This window comes from Gossypium hirsutum, chromosome D13 (genome assembly GCF_007990345.1).
Source record: "Gossypium hirsutum isolate 1008001.06 chromosome D13, Gossypium_hirsutum_v2.1, whole genome shotgun sequence".
Taxonomy (NCBI): Eukaryota; Viridiplantae; Streptophyta; class Magnoliopsida; order Malvales; family Malvaceae; genus Gossypium; species Gossypium hirsutum.
Genome location: NC_053449.1, coordinates 25,069,540 through 25,087,485, shown reverse-complemented (window position 1 = coordinate 25,087,485; position 17,946 = coordinate 25,069,540). Strand labels below are relative to the sequence as shown.

The following is a 17,946-nucleotide window of genomic DNA, read 5'->3' as shown; positions in this document are numbered from 1 at the left end:
AAAAGAATGAAAAACACATTCTTTTCCCATTTTTGTTCATGCTTGTAGGGAGGGAGAAGAAACGAAAAAAACGAACCGCCTTAAGGGTTTTAAGCATTTAAGCTTCAATTGGTTAGTCAATTTAGTCCTCTTTCTTGTAATTTTTACGTTTTTGGAATTTTGATACTTAGAACTATTCAACCCATGTTATAATTTTTAGTATAGTTAAAGATTGTGAGTCTTCTCATTAGTGAATAATTAATGTTTGAGGTATTATTTGATAGATTTTTAAGTTAGAAGTGGAAGAAGATTAAATTGTAAAGTCAATTGTTGATTTTGGGTAATAGGAATTAAATTGTGAAAATTTTGAAAGTTAGTGGTAAAAATGAGAAATAGGGAATTAAATTTGGTTTAGAGTGAAATTGGTATTAAAAATTGGGGTTAAATGTGGAAGTTAAACTAATCCCGATTTTAGAGACTAAATTGAATAAAGTGCAAAAGTTACATAAATTAGCAATTGAATGTGAAATTAGTTGTGTGATGAAATGTGTTATTTGTTTTATTTCGTAGCTAACATTGACATGGATTCCTCGAAAAAGAAGGGAAAAAACAAGGTCGTTGATGAATAGCTCGGAGTTTACAATCTGTGTTTCAATAATTCGAACTAATTTATAAATTACTGCATTTTGATTTGTTTGCACATGGTAAGTATTTGAGGTGAGAATTCTTGTTCAATTGGGCTGATTTGAATAATTTGATAATGGAAATGATTCAATTATGTATATTTGAGAAATATATGTATCTTATGAATGTATGAATTGAATATATGTTTTGTGGAAATTGTGGTTGTTATCAAGTTGAATAAATGCACTCATGCTAATAAAATATATGAAATTGAGGCATTGTTCGTATTGAAATATAAAATGAAAACCCTATTAACTGTTCAGGCTAAGTCGGATATAGATGATATGCCATAGGATAGAAAGTGTTCAGGGTTACTTCGACTATGAGTTGATGAGGTACTGGGTGCCAATTTGCTTATGTTTAGCCGATAAGACACTGTGTGTCAACTTATTATAGCGCTGAGCGCAATTATTTGCTTCAGAATTATCCAATGAGACACTGGGTGCCAAACTGGTGTGTTGGTTTGATCCATGTATCTGTCCAAGTCTGAGTCTTGTTAATATGGATATAAACAATGAAATAACGTATATAAATTGATATAGTTCAAAGAAATATGAAAAGAAAAAGAAATAAGAAATGAAGTGAAAGTATGATATATGGATTGAAATGAGAACATTAATATGTTATGTTCTATGAGTTTTGAAATTAGACTTTGATATGGAAATGATTTTATATACATTTTGTTAATAGATTTGATAATCTTACATGTCATTTTTATTCCATAATTATATTTATTAATGCTTTATATTATACTTAATGTTTGGATTATAGAAATACAATTAAGATATGCTTAGTGTGTGGTTTTGTGTTTCGTGTGCAGGTTAGGCATATTTCAGTTTGTTGTCGACTCATCCTGCTACAATCTTGGTCTCAAGTGTGGTGATGCTTCTACTTTGTTATGGTATGTACCTAAGAGGTCTTTTGGTTGATAGTTTGTTTTGGTAATGTGATGACATTTTGAATACTAAGTGTATTTATTCATGTGGTTGATGTTTAAATTATATTTTGGTATTGTTAGTTTAACTTGAAGATTTACATGGGCTTAGTTTTATATTTGGTGACTTAGGTAGTTAGGTCATTAGTTCAATATGAAAATTTAGTATGAATGAATGGTTGAATGGTTTGTTGCATTAATTTGTTTGAATGGTTAATTGAGGTGCCATTTGAGCCATATTGGTTAGATATATAGATGATATTGTTGTGTTTTGTTTGGTTTGGTTTGTGAATTTGATATGAAATAAACTTATAAAGGGATGAGATTTTACCATTTTGATGTTAGGTATCGATACTTTGACATTTAGCATCGATACTTGACTATATGAATAGTTTAAAAACAAACAGAATGCTAAAATGGAATCTATTTTTATTTGAGTATCGATACTTTTTCATAAAATATCTATACCACATAATAAATATCGATACTTATGTTTTGAGGTAATAAATAGAATCATAACTTGGTATCGATTTTTCATAAGGTACCGATATAGTACTGATACCAACTATGAATTATCATACCAATTTTAAGATTTTGAAATTTTATTTTTCAAACCCATATCATGCTTAGACTATTTCAAATAGGTCTTTATTGAATTCAATTTGTTATGTTGCATAGTGTATAATTACAAGAATTATGTGTAAACACATTATCCATGAATTAATTATAATAAACTGATTTTTTAAAAAATTATATATTGTTCGTATTGGATTGTATTTATTTGTAACATTCTATTGTTCGGTTTCTGTGACCGGAACTGGTGAGGGGTGTTTCAATATCTAGGACTTAATTGGATGATTACTAGTTAAGCTTTATAAGTTATTTTATCACCCAATAAAAATATTTATTTAACAATTGGATCATAAATGAAAAAAAATATGTTAGAAATTGGTTAAATTTTATTATTAGTTTTTATAGTAAGTTGTGGATTTAGTATCTATTTGATTCACTAAAAACAGTTTTTGAAAAATGTATTTTAGAAAAAATAGTATGATACTGTGATAATTTTTTACATTTGAATGTTTTTATGTAAAATATTTTTCGTTATTTGATAAATTTCTTTAACTTATTTTTTGGAAGTTGTTTAATTGAAACAAACGCAACATAAATATTTTCATAATTGAAAAAATAATTCTTTTCATAGCTACTCTAGAATATAAAACTTATTTGCTAATTAAATCAATAAACAACGTTAATTCTAAATGCTTTTTTTTTCATAATTTAAATCTATAAATTTAATTAGTGATGAATGCATGGCTTTGGAAACAAAAACATTTTCGTAATGTCTAATAATAAAAATTTTTCTAATTTTTTTATTTAAGAATTTCATTGAAATGTATAAATATAAATTGCAATTTAAATAAATTTAACATTTTTTTCAATGAAGAAGTCTCACGCTAAAAAAATATGAAATTATAAATGCTACCTTAAATTGACTAAATTATCAATAAATGCCAACTTTTTTAAAATTTTACTAAATTAGGCCATTTTTTTAAAGAATTACAAGAATATGCCAATTTTATGAAAAAGCTTCTAGTTGGAAGGTTTTTAGGCTTTCAATTGGAAGCGTTTTTTGAGCTTCACATCAACACTAAAAGTTGCAGCAACAATCATTTTTTTTTAATTTTTTAGTACCACCTATTAATGTAAAAATAAAACTTACAAAACAAATCTTTATATAGACCCCAAGTCTCATTTACCTTTTTTTAAACGATGTGAGATATGGGTATATATAAATTTATAATCCATTTACAGCTTATTCCTAAGCAATGTGAAATTGCTTACTCTTTCAACTAATAAAAGACTACGCTCAATTTTTAAAAATTAAAGGCAATTTTATATAACATTAAATTCTAACAAAATAAAACACTATAAACTATTGTACAAATATTATCGTTATAAAAAAAGTCCAATAAAAAAATTGGTGCTTTCACTTTTAGTGCTGATATGGTAGAAAGCGCTTCTAGTTGAAAGCGTTTTTTGCAAATCACTTGACAACATTTCCACTTGGACTCGTTTTTCTGAATTTCACCTAAAAAGCTTCCAGCTAAAAGCGTTTCGTAAAATTAGCCTATTCTTGTAATTCTTCCAAAATAAGACATAATCTGATAAATTTTAAAAATTTTTGGCATTTATTGATAATTTAGCCCCTTAAATTTGTCAAATATCACCCAATAAATACTTGAATTAAGTTTAAAATAATTTCATTATATGGAGCAGGCAAGCTTAATTTAGTCCATACTTTCATATACATTTCAAGTCAATTATTCTCAATTCAATGAATGAACCATACGATTCAGAGAGAAAAAAATAGAAAACACTCATCGTAGATAGTGAATGACAAACTCTATCAACACAACAAAGATTTTAATATCAATAATAATAAAATATTATGATACGTTAACGATTAACACATTGATAATTCCTTTAAACTTTAAAAATTAATAATAATAATTCAGCAAAAGCAGATTTATATTAACAATCTTGCAAGTAATAACCTCAATAACTCTATGTAAAAAAATTAGGCATATTCTCAAAGCCAAAAATATAATAAATGTCTCCAACATTCTTCCCTCACAAGAATAGAAGTAACTCAACATGTGCATCACAAATAATGGCATATTATGCACTTCATTCTTATTGCTTCAAAACTTCAACAATAATTATTAAATTTATTAAGTTTTGTTACATTTATTTTTCAGTTTATTATTTTCACACATTGCTTATAGAAAGTAAGTTAATATATTAAAGGTTATCTTTTGTATTAAAATTAAAATTTTTAAATTCAAAAAATATAGAGACTAAGAATGATTTAATTGAAGAAAATGAACCAACTTTAAACATAGTATATCACTGATAACAAAATTTAACCAAATAAATTTGATTACTATCATTTAAGTCTGTATTAAAATTTCAAAATTTCAAAATACATAAATTAAAAATAATTAATTCAAAAAACCACAGAAACTAAAATTAATCAAAATAAAATAACTAAAATTTATCTAATTGAAGAATAAAAACTGTGAGTAGCAGAATTTGACCTTGGAAATTAACCTTTTTTAGTTTTTCTCTTTTCCTTTGCAAAATAACATTTTAATTGAAGAAAAGAAAGGAGAGGCATTTTTTGCTACGTCAGCAACAATATCCGGTAGTGGATCACTAATAACTACTGAAACAGAACATCGTTCATTTCGTTGAACTCGATAAGCTCCTCTCCTCTCTCTTTTGCCACCCTATCCTCTCTTTTCTTTTCTTTGAGCTTCTTTCAATGGATTCCAACTTAATCTTCTTGTCTCCAAAATTCCAAACCCCAAATTTCCTACCTTCTTACCCATTCTCCTCTTCCACTACCCGTCCTCTAATCAGCCGACAATTCCTTGGTTTCACTCACTCCCTCTGGCCTCCCGGAGGTGCTTCTTCCCTCCGAAAGAAACGCAAAAACTTGGCCTTTCTGCGCTTCCAACCTCCCCGCTTTGTTTCCAGAGCTTCTATCGACTCCAATTTGGTTTTCGTTGTCATCGGTGTAACCGCTTTATCTGCTTTATCTCTTGCTTTCTATAATCAATTTTTTAGAAAGAGTCAGACTTCAAAAAAGGTGAGTTTACTTAACTGATTGAATTGAAGTCTGGTTTAGCTAAAGTTCTGCTGAATTGTGTTCTTCTTTCAGTAGCTGGTTTTCATTATTCAAGTGTTGGGACTTGGGATTATGGTTATTATGGAAAGAACTATCCGAGAAGGCTTGAAAATTTTGAGTTGTGAATGCGCAGCTAAAAATGAGAAAGTTGGTTTAAACATTCAGAAGAAGTTTTTGAGAATGCACAGCTAAAAATGAGAAAGTTGGTTTAAACATTCAGAAGACGTTTTTGATCATAAATTAATATGCCTTGATGCTTATATTATAATTGTTGCAGAACTAACTTGGGTGCACTGTTTATTTCATGGTAATTCTGATGATTTTCCTTTCTATATTAGGATTCTCTAAATTCTGAAATTTGGGTTGCCTTTGGATTTAGTTGAGTTTTTTTAGACGTGACTAACTTTTTCGATTATGATGCCCATGCACAGGTATCTGGTTCGTCACGTTCTGCCTTACGTCAACAACGACAAGGAAAAGATGTGGTGATCCAGACTGCTGACCATCAGATTTTGGAAACGGGGGATCTTCAAAGGGATACTTTTGCAAAAGAAAATGGCGGTTTGACAGAGCACATGAAGGAAGTGAATGATGCTTCTGAAAGTAAAGAGGTGCTTTTGCAAGAAACTGCTGTGGTGAATGGTGATTCCATGTTGACTAAGGCATCAGAGTCGAATGGTGCTGATTTTCTTGCATTTAATGCTAATGATTCTGATGTTCTTGAAGAATCTGGAACTACTGTTCTACCTCTTCAACCTACTGTGCTGCTTGAATCAGGAGCAGGACAGCCATTTACCTTTGCAACACAAAGGTCAGGACTTCATTTGGAAGAACGAGTAAATGAATTTGAAGCTGATTACCCTAGACTAGCTGTGGAACCCAAGTCTAGTGCTTCTTCTGTACTAGTAGAAGATGCTGTTGTCCTTATCGGAGAAGATAAAGTTAGAAATTATGACATATTCAGAGAATCCGGCAGAGAAGAGCTTCACACCTTCTACGAGGCTGATCACTTGGGGGCAAAATCTTCATCAAACTTGACTCTAAAACCAGTGTCTTCTCATTTTCTCTCTTCAAATAGCAATAAGTTTTCTTCACTGAAGCTGAAGCTGAACAGTGAACTAAACAAAGATGCATTATCAGCGAAGAATTCTCTCCAAACAGCAGGTTATGCCAAAAAAAGACATCTGTCATTATGATCCCATTTTAATGTATGTTGTAGTTAGCATTAACATCTCTCTTTTCTTTATTTTAATCCATATTTCAGCAGTTAGTCCTGCTTTTTGACTTCTCTGGTTACTAACATTGTTTAAAGGGCACTTCTTATCCAGATATGGTTGAAGGAAAAGTAACTCAGGCAAATTTCCAAGGGGGCTTTTCTCACAAAAGAAAAGACTTGGGAAGGGGTAGGGAGTCTCCAAGAGACAAGGGAAAAAAACACTTGATTCAGGAGAAGGATACAAAGTTGGCCCAGTTTCCCTTCCCAAATGGGGAGCTTGCTAATGACAAGCACCATCCCGAAGAGTATTTGAGTTATTACAATCATTTACTAAGATGTGGAAGGTAACTTGCCATTGTCTTCATGTTCAGAAACCTTATTTGCTCCCTTTGGTAAAGACTAATTTAATATCATATCAAAAGCTTGTCTTTAAAATGAAGTAGAACTTAAGCGAAATTCATTATTTTTACTATTAGAGATCGAGAGATTTTAATTTCATGATGGCAGCTCTTGAAACCTTCTTTTATGTTTATTGGCACCTCTTGACATCATCTTTGATCCATATTAGGTTCAGTGACTCTGTTGATTTGCTTGAAGATATGGAACAAAAAGGTTTACTGGATATGGATAAGGTAGGGCCAGTGATTAGATATATTTCTTTGATTTTTCTATAGTAAGGAGGACTGGAATTAATGTTATTCTCTTTTATGAGAGTATCAAATTCTTTGGTTTCAGGTTTATCATGCAAAGTTTTTCAAAATCTGCAGTAAGCAAAAGGCTGTAAAAGAAGCTTTCCGCTTCACAAAGCTGATTGCAAATCCAACATTGAGTACATTTAATATGCTGATGTCTGTATGTGGATGTTCTAAAGATTCTGAGGGTGAGTCCATTATGTTTTGTCGAAGTGTTTGGTGCTTATAAACACTCAATTTGCACAGGATACTTTTGTTCCAATATGCTTTGAATATCTAATTTGTCTTTGCAAAATTTAGGAGCCTTCCAAGTTTTACGGCTTGTCCAGGAAGCTGGGTTCCAAGCTGATTGTATACTATACACTACATTAATATCTACATGTGCCAAAAGTGGAAAGGTTGATACAATGTTTGAGGTATGGCAACTTCTTGTAACTTTTCTTGGTACTGACAGGACTGTTTCTGTTTAGGTCTTGTTGCAACAGTTTGCATTCTCATTTTGCTTTCCCTCTCAAATTGATTTACATGTAACAAAAAGAAATTCATTGTATGATCTTTTTCTGTTTTGGAAATTTAAAATTGAAACTTCTGTACAAATAACTTCCTTTTCTATATTTCTACATGTTTCTTGGAGTGCAAACTGCTAGAAATGGTATCTTCAAATTTCCATTGCATATCACATGATGACCAAATATAACTGATAAACATTTGATGCTTATTGGTTTTTAAATTACATTTACTAGTATCCTGATTGTTAATCTGACACTTAGGTGTTTCATGAGATGGTTAATTCTGGAGTGGAACCTAATGTTAATACATATGGAGCTCTGATTGATGGTTGTGCCAGAGCTGGGCAAGTGCCCAAGGCATTTGGTGCTTATGGAATAATGAGATCTAAGGTATTATTATGAAAAAAGATTCTTTACTCTTATTTATTTATAAGTTATTTTATCACATGTATATTTTTTTTTTGCGCTGATTAAAGCAATATATGCAGTAGAATGTAAAGCCAGACCGGGTTGTATTCAATGCACTTATTACTGCATGTGGTCAATCTGGAGCAGTGGATCGTGCTTTTGATGTGTTGGCAGAAATGATGGCTGAAACACAGCCTATAGATCCTGATCACATAACTGTTGGTGCATTGATAAAGGCATGTTCAAATGCTGGTCAGGTGTGCATACTGATCTCGTCATATTTTCTCATCTTTCCTTTATTTCTGTAATGATTGTCTCAGCATAATGTATTGCTTACAGGTTGAGCGGGCACGGGAAGTATATAAGATGATGCATAAATTCAACATTAGGGGCACTCCCGAAGTTTATACAATTGCCGTTAATTGTTGCAGCCAGACTGGAGATTGGGAGTTTGCTTGCGGTGTCTATAATGACATGAAAAAGAAAGGTGTAGCTCCTGATGAGGTATGATGTGGTTTAAGGGAGAAAACAACAGCATAGTAAGAAAGAAGATGGAAGTCTATAAAACTTAGGGTTACAAAAAAACCTCTAGGTTTCTTTATTAACTTCAAAGATAATAATCAGAAAAGTTGTTTTTTGTAAATCTGCTACAGTTATATATATATAAATAGACTTTCTTGCAAGCAAAGTTATTAAAATTTCTTGCAAATAAAGTTTTATTATTAATCCTAGACTTAACCCCCGAAAAATAATAATACTAGCTGTGTCTAATACTTTGAACTAAATATTATAAAATAAAATTTATCATAAAATTAAGCTCCTGAATCTTCTTGCTTCTCTTCCTTTTGTTTTCTCCTTCTCCCCTTTTGCCCTTTTTTTATCTTTTGGGTCCCCTCTCCTTGTGAAAATGGGGAATAGTGTTTAAGGTTGGGAGGGGAGTGTTTACTGTTGAAATACTCATTCTGGTCCTAGTTTTGAGTTTGCAAGTCTCTTTGTTTGAGAGTTAAATCATGTGTAGCCTTTCAAGTCTAGAGCTTTTCATAATGCTTGTGACACATAAATGCAAATATGTCGCACTCCATAGGAATCGACTTTCTCTCAAAGCCTCTTTAATTCCAGATTTAGTATTTCAGTTATAATTTAAACTAGATTTTGGTCCGCAAAACTGAGCTACAGAATCTAATTGGTCATCACTTGCCTTTATGCATAAAGAAAATGATTGCAATGCCCTTGACTGTATTTGGCACATTTTTGTTCCAAGATAAACTAGCAGCTCCTATGACTAATGTTGTAAGACTTTTAAATGGTCTGAGGTTCACTAAAATTTTGCATGTAGGTTGCCATATCCTTGATTTCAGATCAGTTGTGATTATTGTTTTCTTTGGACATTAATTTTTGTTGTCAACTTTATCTTGATTGCATTCTTTCTTGTTTCTTTTGGTGATAATAAGTTTGCTTTAATGCAGGTATTTATCAGTGCATTAATAGATGTCGCTGGGCATGCGGGAAAGCTGGATGCTGCTTTCGAATTGCTACAGGAAGCAAAGAATCATGGGATAAATAGTGGAATTGTGTCATATAGTTCATTGATGGGGGCCTGCAGCAATGTAAGTCCAGTTAGGCAGTCTTGTCTTCAAAGTTGATTTTCATATTACTGTATGCAATGTACTAATAAGTACATTATTAATGGATGCATTTTTGGACTTGCATGATGTTTAAGGGCTTTTTCCTGTTCCAAAATAGGCACTTGCTGAATCATTTGAATTTTGTATTTCTTAGCTCAGGCATGCGCATGCTGCGTGGGGTTTGTCATTGAAATTGACTTGCATGCAAAATTTTTAATGCCATCTATACTGTCATGACAATAATAGTTTTTTTCTGATTTATTTCAGGCTAGAAACTGGCAAAAGGCGCTGGAGTTGTATGAGAATATAAAGGCTCTTAAACTGAAGTTAACGGTTTCTACGGTTAATGCTTTAATTACTTCCTTGTGTAAGACTCTATCTATTTCTTCTTCTTCTTCTTCTTCTTCTTATTATTATCATTATTTGCGAGCGTAATTTACTATTCAATAATCTGATTGCTTTTTGGATTCCAATGTGCTGTTTGGAAAATATAATTGCATTTCCTCGTCCTAGTGTTCCCTTAACTAGTTTTATGATAATGAAGAGATGCTTCCAGCTGTGAAGAGTACATGAGCTGTCCAGCCTTTTAGGTTCATATTACAGGCTTAAAAAGATGTTTGGAACTTTGGATTGATTATTATGTGTGATGACATGTTATCTGTAGGCGTATGTATCGAACTGACTCACCATCTTGATAACTTGATGAAATGCATCATTTTTATAGGATATTTGTGAGGTTGGGCATGGCTTTATGTGGTCATGTTATATATGTTTGAGACTCAAATATTTTTTAAACACACTTGCAGATATCTTAAAATCTTATTCCAAGTGCTTTTCTGTTTTAAGGTATCCTTAAGGCTGAAACAGAGCAAAAATGATGTAGAAGAATTTCTAGGATTAAACATAATGTTAGAATAAATTACTAGATGAGAGAAGGCAATTTCCATGGCCATCTAGCTGTGAAGGTTCCAATTTCTGTATCAATTGCTTAGATTATTGTGGACTTTTGGCTTTAAAGGTTTTGTACATTATATCCTGGAATGGAAGTCTGTAATGCTGAATTTTAATGAACCTTATAGTTTTAATTTAAAAAAAGTAGAATATGTGAGGAGTGGTGAAAGATGGGTATATACTTTTTGGTCTGTATGGAAAAATTTATATCCTTGTGGTGCAACATATATAATATGGGCACTCTGGTTTTGAGGTAATCCTTTATTTCTGTAACTGTGTACGATATGCCAATGACTTGATAGTTTTCATAACTAGATTATTTTGGTTCATGATTGATTGATTTATTGGTTGTGGGGCTTTTGGGGCTTTTCTCTCTTTGAAACAAATTAGTTGTTAAATTGTATTAGAGGTCAATGAAACTATCTAACCAAGTATAGGGTAAGTGAGTTTTTTAAATTAATAAATAGTGTATATATTATTTTATGCTCTTTTTCTTAAAAGATGCATCTCATTTAACCCTTTAAAGGGTTAGGTTAAAGGCTCAGGGCACTGATAATCTTAAATTATGATATAAACATGCTTTATCTAAACATAATAACTATTGATGATATTGGAGTACAGAATGATACTGTTAGTCTTACATACAGGTGAAGCAAATCAACTGCCTAAGGCCATGGAAGTTTTGTCAGAGATGGAGGAGTCGGGATTGAGCCCAAATATTATCACATACTCCATACTTTTGGTGGCAAGTGAAAGGTAAGTGCAAATTGGAGTCTGGTAGTATCGATGACACATCAACTGTATATCTATGCTTTCATCCTACAACCTCTTAAGTTTAGTGCATTAACTCCTGTTTTCTTTCGTCTTGTCCTCAACAGAAATGGTGATCTTGAAGTAGGCCTCATGCTTCTCTCTAAGGCAAGAGATGACGGGATTGCACCTAACCTTGTTATGTCCAGATGCATAATTGGTAAGCTTAAACTCTGTGCTGCAATAGTGCTATGATATTACTGTCGCAAATTTTTGTATGATGTGCAAATGTACACAATTGCTAGCAAGTAATATAGTAGTGAATACTAGAGGTATTGTCTCCACGGGTACTGATTTTAAAACATAAATTGCAAAATTAACAAATGACACTTGGAAAGGAAAATCAAATTTGATTAAAAACATAAAAAATTTCAAGGCAATTTAAGAACAGTAACACAAATTGAAAATGATGAAATGATAGGCTAGAATAATTAATTCCCCCTAATATGCAACTATTGGTAACGATGCTGCAGTGATGCTATGGCAATATGACAATTTGTTAATCCAGAATCCAACAGTTGATAGGTTTCTCTCGAAATCACTATGTCTCAATCCTTTAATTAAACTAACATATGTTTATGCTAATTTAATGTCAATAGTATATTCTCAACCACCATGCTTACAAGATTATGCAATGTAACAATATGTCTATACCATTACAAATTTAAAATCAAAGAAATTAAACATGCACCATTCAAATTTTAAGTCCATTAATTACAATCTTTTCAGAATTAGTAATAAACTCAATTACCCACTAATGTTGATCAGGCAATAGCTAGCAATAAACATGAAGAACATTTGAATGGATAAACATCATATTGCGTTAAACAGCCCTATCAAAGTACCAATAATCTCATATTAAGATTCCATAATTATCCTAGTTAAATAACTTTTAGCCCATAAATATCAAATTAAAAACAATTAAAATAAATCCAGCCATGGCTCAAGATACAAATAAGAAAAAAACAAAATATAAAGTGAATAGTAAAGAGATTTCAAGTCAAATAATGTGATTCCCCTCAATTGGTTCGTCTCTTTCTTCCTCTTCTTATCTTCTTATTTTCTAGCTTCTATTCTTCTAAAAATGGGTGTTCTCAGCTTGTACCAAGCTGTTCTTTTTTCTTTTTGTTCTGAAATGAGATAGGAGCTAGGTCACCTCCCCTTGGATCTTTTCCTCCTTTACCTTTTCTATTCTTTTGTTTTGTTCTCTTGAGAGTACTTGGGCCATTCAAATTTTACAATGCCTAATTTTTTCTAACTCTCAGTCATCATTAGCTATTGACTAAGAAATGGGTTAAGTCCAAGAGTTGATGTGGTGTTCTTTAAATGTGGGATCTCCAATCTGTTCCTGTCAGACTTGATGCCACGGCTTTGCTACAGCATTGGTGTTTCAGATGTTAAAATTTAACATTTTCTTTTCTCCACATTTTCAATGTTCTACTAGCCACCTTAAAGGACAAAAATTCACATTTTCAGTATCTCATTTGGCAGAAATACATTATTAAAATAAAAGCTTCAAAAATTAACTATTTAACATAAACATAATTAAAATAACTACAAAAACACTTTAAACCACTATTATCTTGGTTGAAATATAAGCTTAAAAAGTAATAAAACAACTCTATATCCTAAAGTTATCAATTACCTTCCATATGACTCTTACCTCTCTATTATGCTTTCCAATACAAGTAGGTCTTATGCTCTTTTTCCTCTCCATCCCCTCTAAGATTAATTTGACTGTCTCCTATAGTAAGTTCATATTTTGGGACTAATACAATCTGGTGGTTTTATTATGAAAAAAATATATTTACCATTCAAATACTGGATTTTAGCTTCATGTCCATGCCATATTATTTGAAAAAGAATTGATTTTATAGATATTTATGCTTTTTGTATTTGAAGATAATTTTATAATGTATACACAGGCACAAGCACATGCGCGCAGTCTTCAATGAGTTTATAGTAACCCTTAAAATATTATCTCTTTGTAGGCATGTGCTTGCGAAGGTTTGTGAAAGCTTGCGCAGTTGGTGAGCCTGTTCTGTCTTTTAATTCAGGACGACCACATATTGAAAACAAATGGTACATGATTCCTTTGACAAGTGAAAGAATTTGTTAATTAAACCCGTCGTGATTGATCTTAATAGAGATTCTGAAGAATTGCCAATTTTTTTTCTTTGTTTGGGAGGGCTTTAGTACTTCTCTTTATCATACATTTAAGGGGATATTATACTTACTACTTTTGCTTGTGTTGGCTTTGAGTTATTTTGTAAGTGATACCTGAATGGTGGAGTTGGGCTAATTTTCCAACTTCATGCTCAATAAGTAAAAAAATTGTTTTGATTGAAAAAGACTGATTTCCTCTTTCTATATTTACTTGAAAGCTACTAAAAACTTTGGTGAAAACTAAAGTTGGTTTCTCACTTGTTTTTTAGGACGTCAGTAGCCCTGACAGTCTACCGTGAAACTATTGATGCTGGTACAGTACCAACCATGGAAGTTGTTTCAAAAATTTTAGGATGTTTGCAGCTCCCTCGTGATGATTCTTTGAGAAGTAGACTTGTCGAGAACCTTGAAGTTATTGCTGATCCATCAAGGAGCTCTAGCCTTGGTTCATTGATAGATGGATTTGGTGAATATGATCCTCGTGCTTTTTCGTTACTTGAGGTAAATAATGCTCAAACTGTAATTTGCCTGTTCTTTGTGCTCAATATTTGGAAATTGTGTTATCCAATGCTTTGTATTACCCTTTTGTAGGAGGCTGCTTCTTTTGGGATTGTTCCATGTGTATCCTTCAAAGAAAGTCCTATTGTCGTAGATGCAAGAGAGTTGCAAATTAATACAGCGGAGGTATGTGAATCTCTCTCCTATGATGCAATGTTATAAAAAATTCCGTGTCATTAAGAAGTTTATCTTTAACTACATTGAGGCTAACTGCTTCCTTTTGAGAGTGCACTGGCAATTGGAAGCATTATATTCCTGTAGTTCATTGAGAATATGAATGCTTGAACTGCTTGGTCTGTATAATTTCCTTTGGTGGTCTATATAGAATTTTGACTTCATAACAACTAGAATTTGATTAACCTAAGTTCCTCTTTTTCTCCCCTTCCTTGCTTATTTTCTCTCTCTTGAATTTTATCATTTTTGTTCCAAATTCCCACATGGTATGTTACCATATAATCATAAAGATGTATTTATTAGTTGCAATGTACAAAAACATGAATAAAATGTGAAAATTTTGTAAAGCTCAACAATTTTTATATCATTTTTGGTTAATTTGAGCAAAGTACATTATGCTTTAGTTAAGAATTTCATATTACTAATTCTTGTGGACAATTTGGTCAGGTTTATCTCTTAACTATATTGAAAGGACTCAAGCATCGGCTTGCTGCTGGTAATATGATCTCCTTTCCTTTTCTTTTATCGTATACTCTGGGATTTGCCTTGACTGAAATAAATCCCTAGTTCATGAGGTTGCCGGAACTCTGAGTCTTTTAGTAGAAGACTGTTAAGTGTTAATATACATGTCTGTTTTAAGATTAGGATGGATTGTTACTTGTGATACTGATAATCAAATGACAGAACAACCTATTTAATTGGATAATTTTTGTATGTAATAGGGTTAATTGCATAGTTGCATTACTAACTTTTGTTGGTATTCTTGGTACACTGATCTTTGTGTAGGTGCAAAATTACCTAGCATATCCATCTTATTGCCCTTGGAGAAGGCACAAATCTTGACATCTGGAGGAGAGAAATCAATTAATGTTGCCGGAAGGTTAGAGGATCTTTTACTTGAATAAACCCTCACACACTCGTACCACATCCCCCAAGTATTTAATAGGAGGCATTACTACAATCAGCGGTAGACATGTTTAGTACTTTATCATTTGTTAATAATTTAATGGTTTAGAAATAGATTTTTGTTAAAATTAAAGAACACAAAAGAATTTCCCAACAGAACAAAAGATATAGACCATTTAATAGTTATTTTTGCAGCAGAAATTAAGGTTATCAGTATATTTCATGCGATGAGAATATATTTGGAAAAATCTCTCTTATTTTAGTCAATTTTGGTTCATGAATGAATGGTGATTTCTTATGTCGATTAATTTTGTTGGACAGGATGGGCCAGGCAATTGCAGCGCTATTGAGAAGGATTAAACTACCATACCAAGGGAATGAATCCTATGGAAAAATCAGAATCAATGGCCTTGCACTAAGAAAATGGTTTCAACCAAAACTCGCTTCTCCGTTCACTGGAAAACCAGGTGAGTGGAACGCTTCCCAAATGAGACTGGGAAAAGGAATCTCCCACCAGCAACGCAACATTCGAACTGGCAATCTGTCTTTGCATTAAGAGTAGAATCTTCAGAACTGATGCCCTTTCAGCAATTTAATCAAGGACTTCTACTTCATGCCCCTGAATTTCTTCTGCTTGCTACTTTGGAATTCAAGAAAAAGTCAGAAAGCTCCCTTCTTCCACTAATTAGAATAGCTGAGTAGTGGATGGGAAGAAATATAGAGAATTTGATCTCATAGTCATTTTGTGTAAAGAGGATGGTAGGTGGGGTTGTATTTTAATTTCCTTTTTGTGAAGCATAACAAGTGATTGGGTGATAAATGCTAGTTGATTCTGAGCCAGCCTTCTCTGTCTATACTGATTTTTGGTTCATAAGAATCTGTATGAGGGTTATTACATTAGGTTATGTATGGCATCGTATACTACTTAAATACTCTACAACATATAATGGGGAAAAACAGAAATACAAAGGGGTGAATATATTTTGAGTAAGTGTGCCCTAATAATAATAGAAATAAAATAAACATTTAGTTCTTGAACTTACAAATTTTTGAGTAAGTGCGCCCTAATTAAAGGGGCGAATATATTGTTGAATTTCTTTTGACTGATCCACCTTAAAACTTTGTAACCTACTCAATCACCTCCCACGCCCATAGGCTTAGTGCTATCTGATTGGTAGCTCTAGCCTTAATCCCTTCACCCACAACTTCACAGAGCCACTTTTTGTTAGATTTGGCAGCCTAAGATTAGTAGTCTAAACTCCAAGCATTTGGAACAGTATTCTTTCCCATAAGCAAAAGTCTAAAGCCGTAAGGGTCTTGCACCTCAACGACAACAACCCCATTGACACTTGTAAACGCCAGTCCTTCATGTGTATCATTGCAATCATTCACCATCGTCAACAAGAAAGGTTTAATCATGTTTTTAGGAGCAAGACTACACCTCAAATCTATTAAATATTTTCCACTAGTTAGTTTATCAATTTCACCTTTGCCATTTTCTTCATAGGTTGGAGAGCATGCCAACTTACATAAATGAATGACATCACCATGAGGTGCCCAACAAGTGTTCTATGATTATTCAACATGAAAGTTGTTGTCAATTGCGGCTAACATACCTAGCTAATAATGGAAAAGTTAGTGTACTTTTGGATGATTTTGAACCATTGGATTAAGTGAAAAAGAGAAATTAAATGTGGACCATTAGATCTAAGTAGATATTTTCATTTGTGTTAGATTAATTTTTAAAAAAAAAAAGAAGAAAGATGTAGAATTTTTTTACTCTTCTTCTCTAACCCACGGCAACAAAGAAGAAAGAAAGAAAAAATTACTCTTTTTCATCTTATTTCATCTTACCCAATCAACCAAACATCCATTTCTTTTTCATGAAATTGTAAGTGAAATTTAGCTTCCAACACAACTATAAGCTTAGTTACATGTTAGAATTCAAAAACCCATGGTTGGAAGTGAGAGAAGGTTGAGCTAGTGAGAGAACTTTAAGGAGACAATACGAGAAATTCATGTTTTCATCATGAATTTATGTTTATTTTAAGTAGAAAGATATGTAATTGTTATTAGATATGTATTTTGATTTTTTTTCTTTATGTCAACATTAGAATTAGATAGTATAGAAATATTATCTAATCGGATCTGATCAACAACTTTAGTCGGAACAGCATGAAACAAAAGCGGCCGAAGCGAAAACTCTTTCATTAGACCTGCCAAAATGTGTGTAATACCCCTAACTCGTCTTCGTCGCTGGAGTAGAGTTACGAAGTATTGCCATACAAATGGAAACATTTAATTACAAATAAAAACAATTAAACAAATTAAATAAACATTCAATAATTCATTTTAGTTAAAGTAAAAAAATAATTTACAGGTCTTAAATCGAGCCTACGGGGCCCTACAAATAGTTTGGGAACATTTAGGGACCATTTTGAAACAAAACAAAAAATTTTGAAAAAACTGTAAAATTTTGAAAACAGCGGTCACACGGCCGTGTGACATAGCCCAAGTTGTGTGGGTATTCGATATATGGGACACACGACTATGTCCCAGCCCGTATGTCCGCCTGTGTGGGTATTTGAAATAAGGTCACATGATTGTGTCGTAGGCCATGTGTGCATTCGAAGTTTAGTC

The 17,946-nt window shown here is 32.3% G+C and overlaps 1 protein-coding gene across 1 annotated transcript; it reads left to right on the top strand.

The window, feature by feature from the left end:
* The first annotated feature begins 4,818 nt into the window (after positions 1 to 4,818).
* On the top strand, positions 4,819 to 16,206 carry LOC107920542 (pentatricopeptide repeat-containing protein MRL1, chloroplastic). Its single transcript, XM_016850295.2, has 19 exons — positions 4,819 to 5,252; positions 5,723 to 6,455; positions 6,620 to 6,851; positions 7,076 to 7,139; positions 7,243 to 7,387; positions 7,500 to 7,615; positions 7,970 to 8,098; positions 8,200 to 8,373; positions 8,456 to 8,620; positions 9,583 to 9,723; positions 10,009 to 10,108; positions 11,340 to 11,448; positions 11,571 to 11,662; positions 13,494 to 13,584; positions 13,938 to 14,169; positions 14,260 to 14,352; positions 14,848 to 14,896; positions 15,187 to 15,280; positions 15,628 to 16,206. Exons 1-19 carry the CDS (start codon positions 4,926 to 4,928, stop codon positions 15,860 to 15,862), a joined length of 3,321 nt encoding a protein of 1,106 aa, XP_016705784.2. The 5' UTR covers positions 4,819 to 4,925; the 3' UTR covers positions 15,863 to 16,206.
* The last annotated feature ends 1,740 nt before the right edge of the window (positions 16,207 to 17,946 follow it).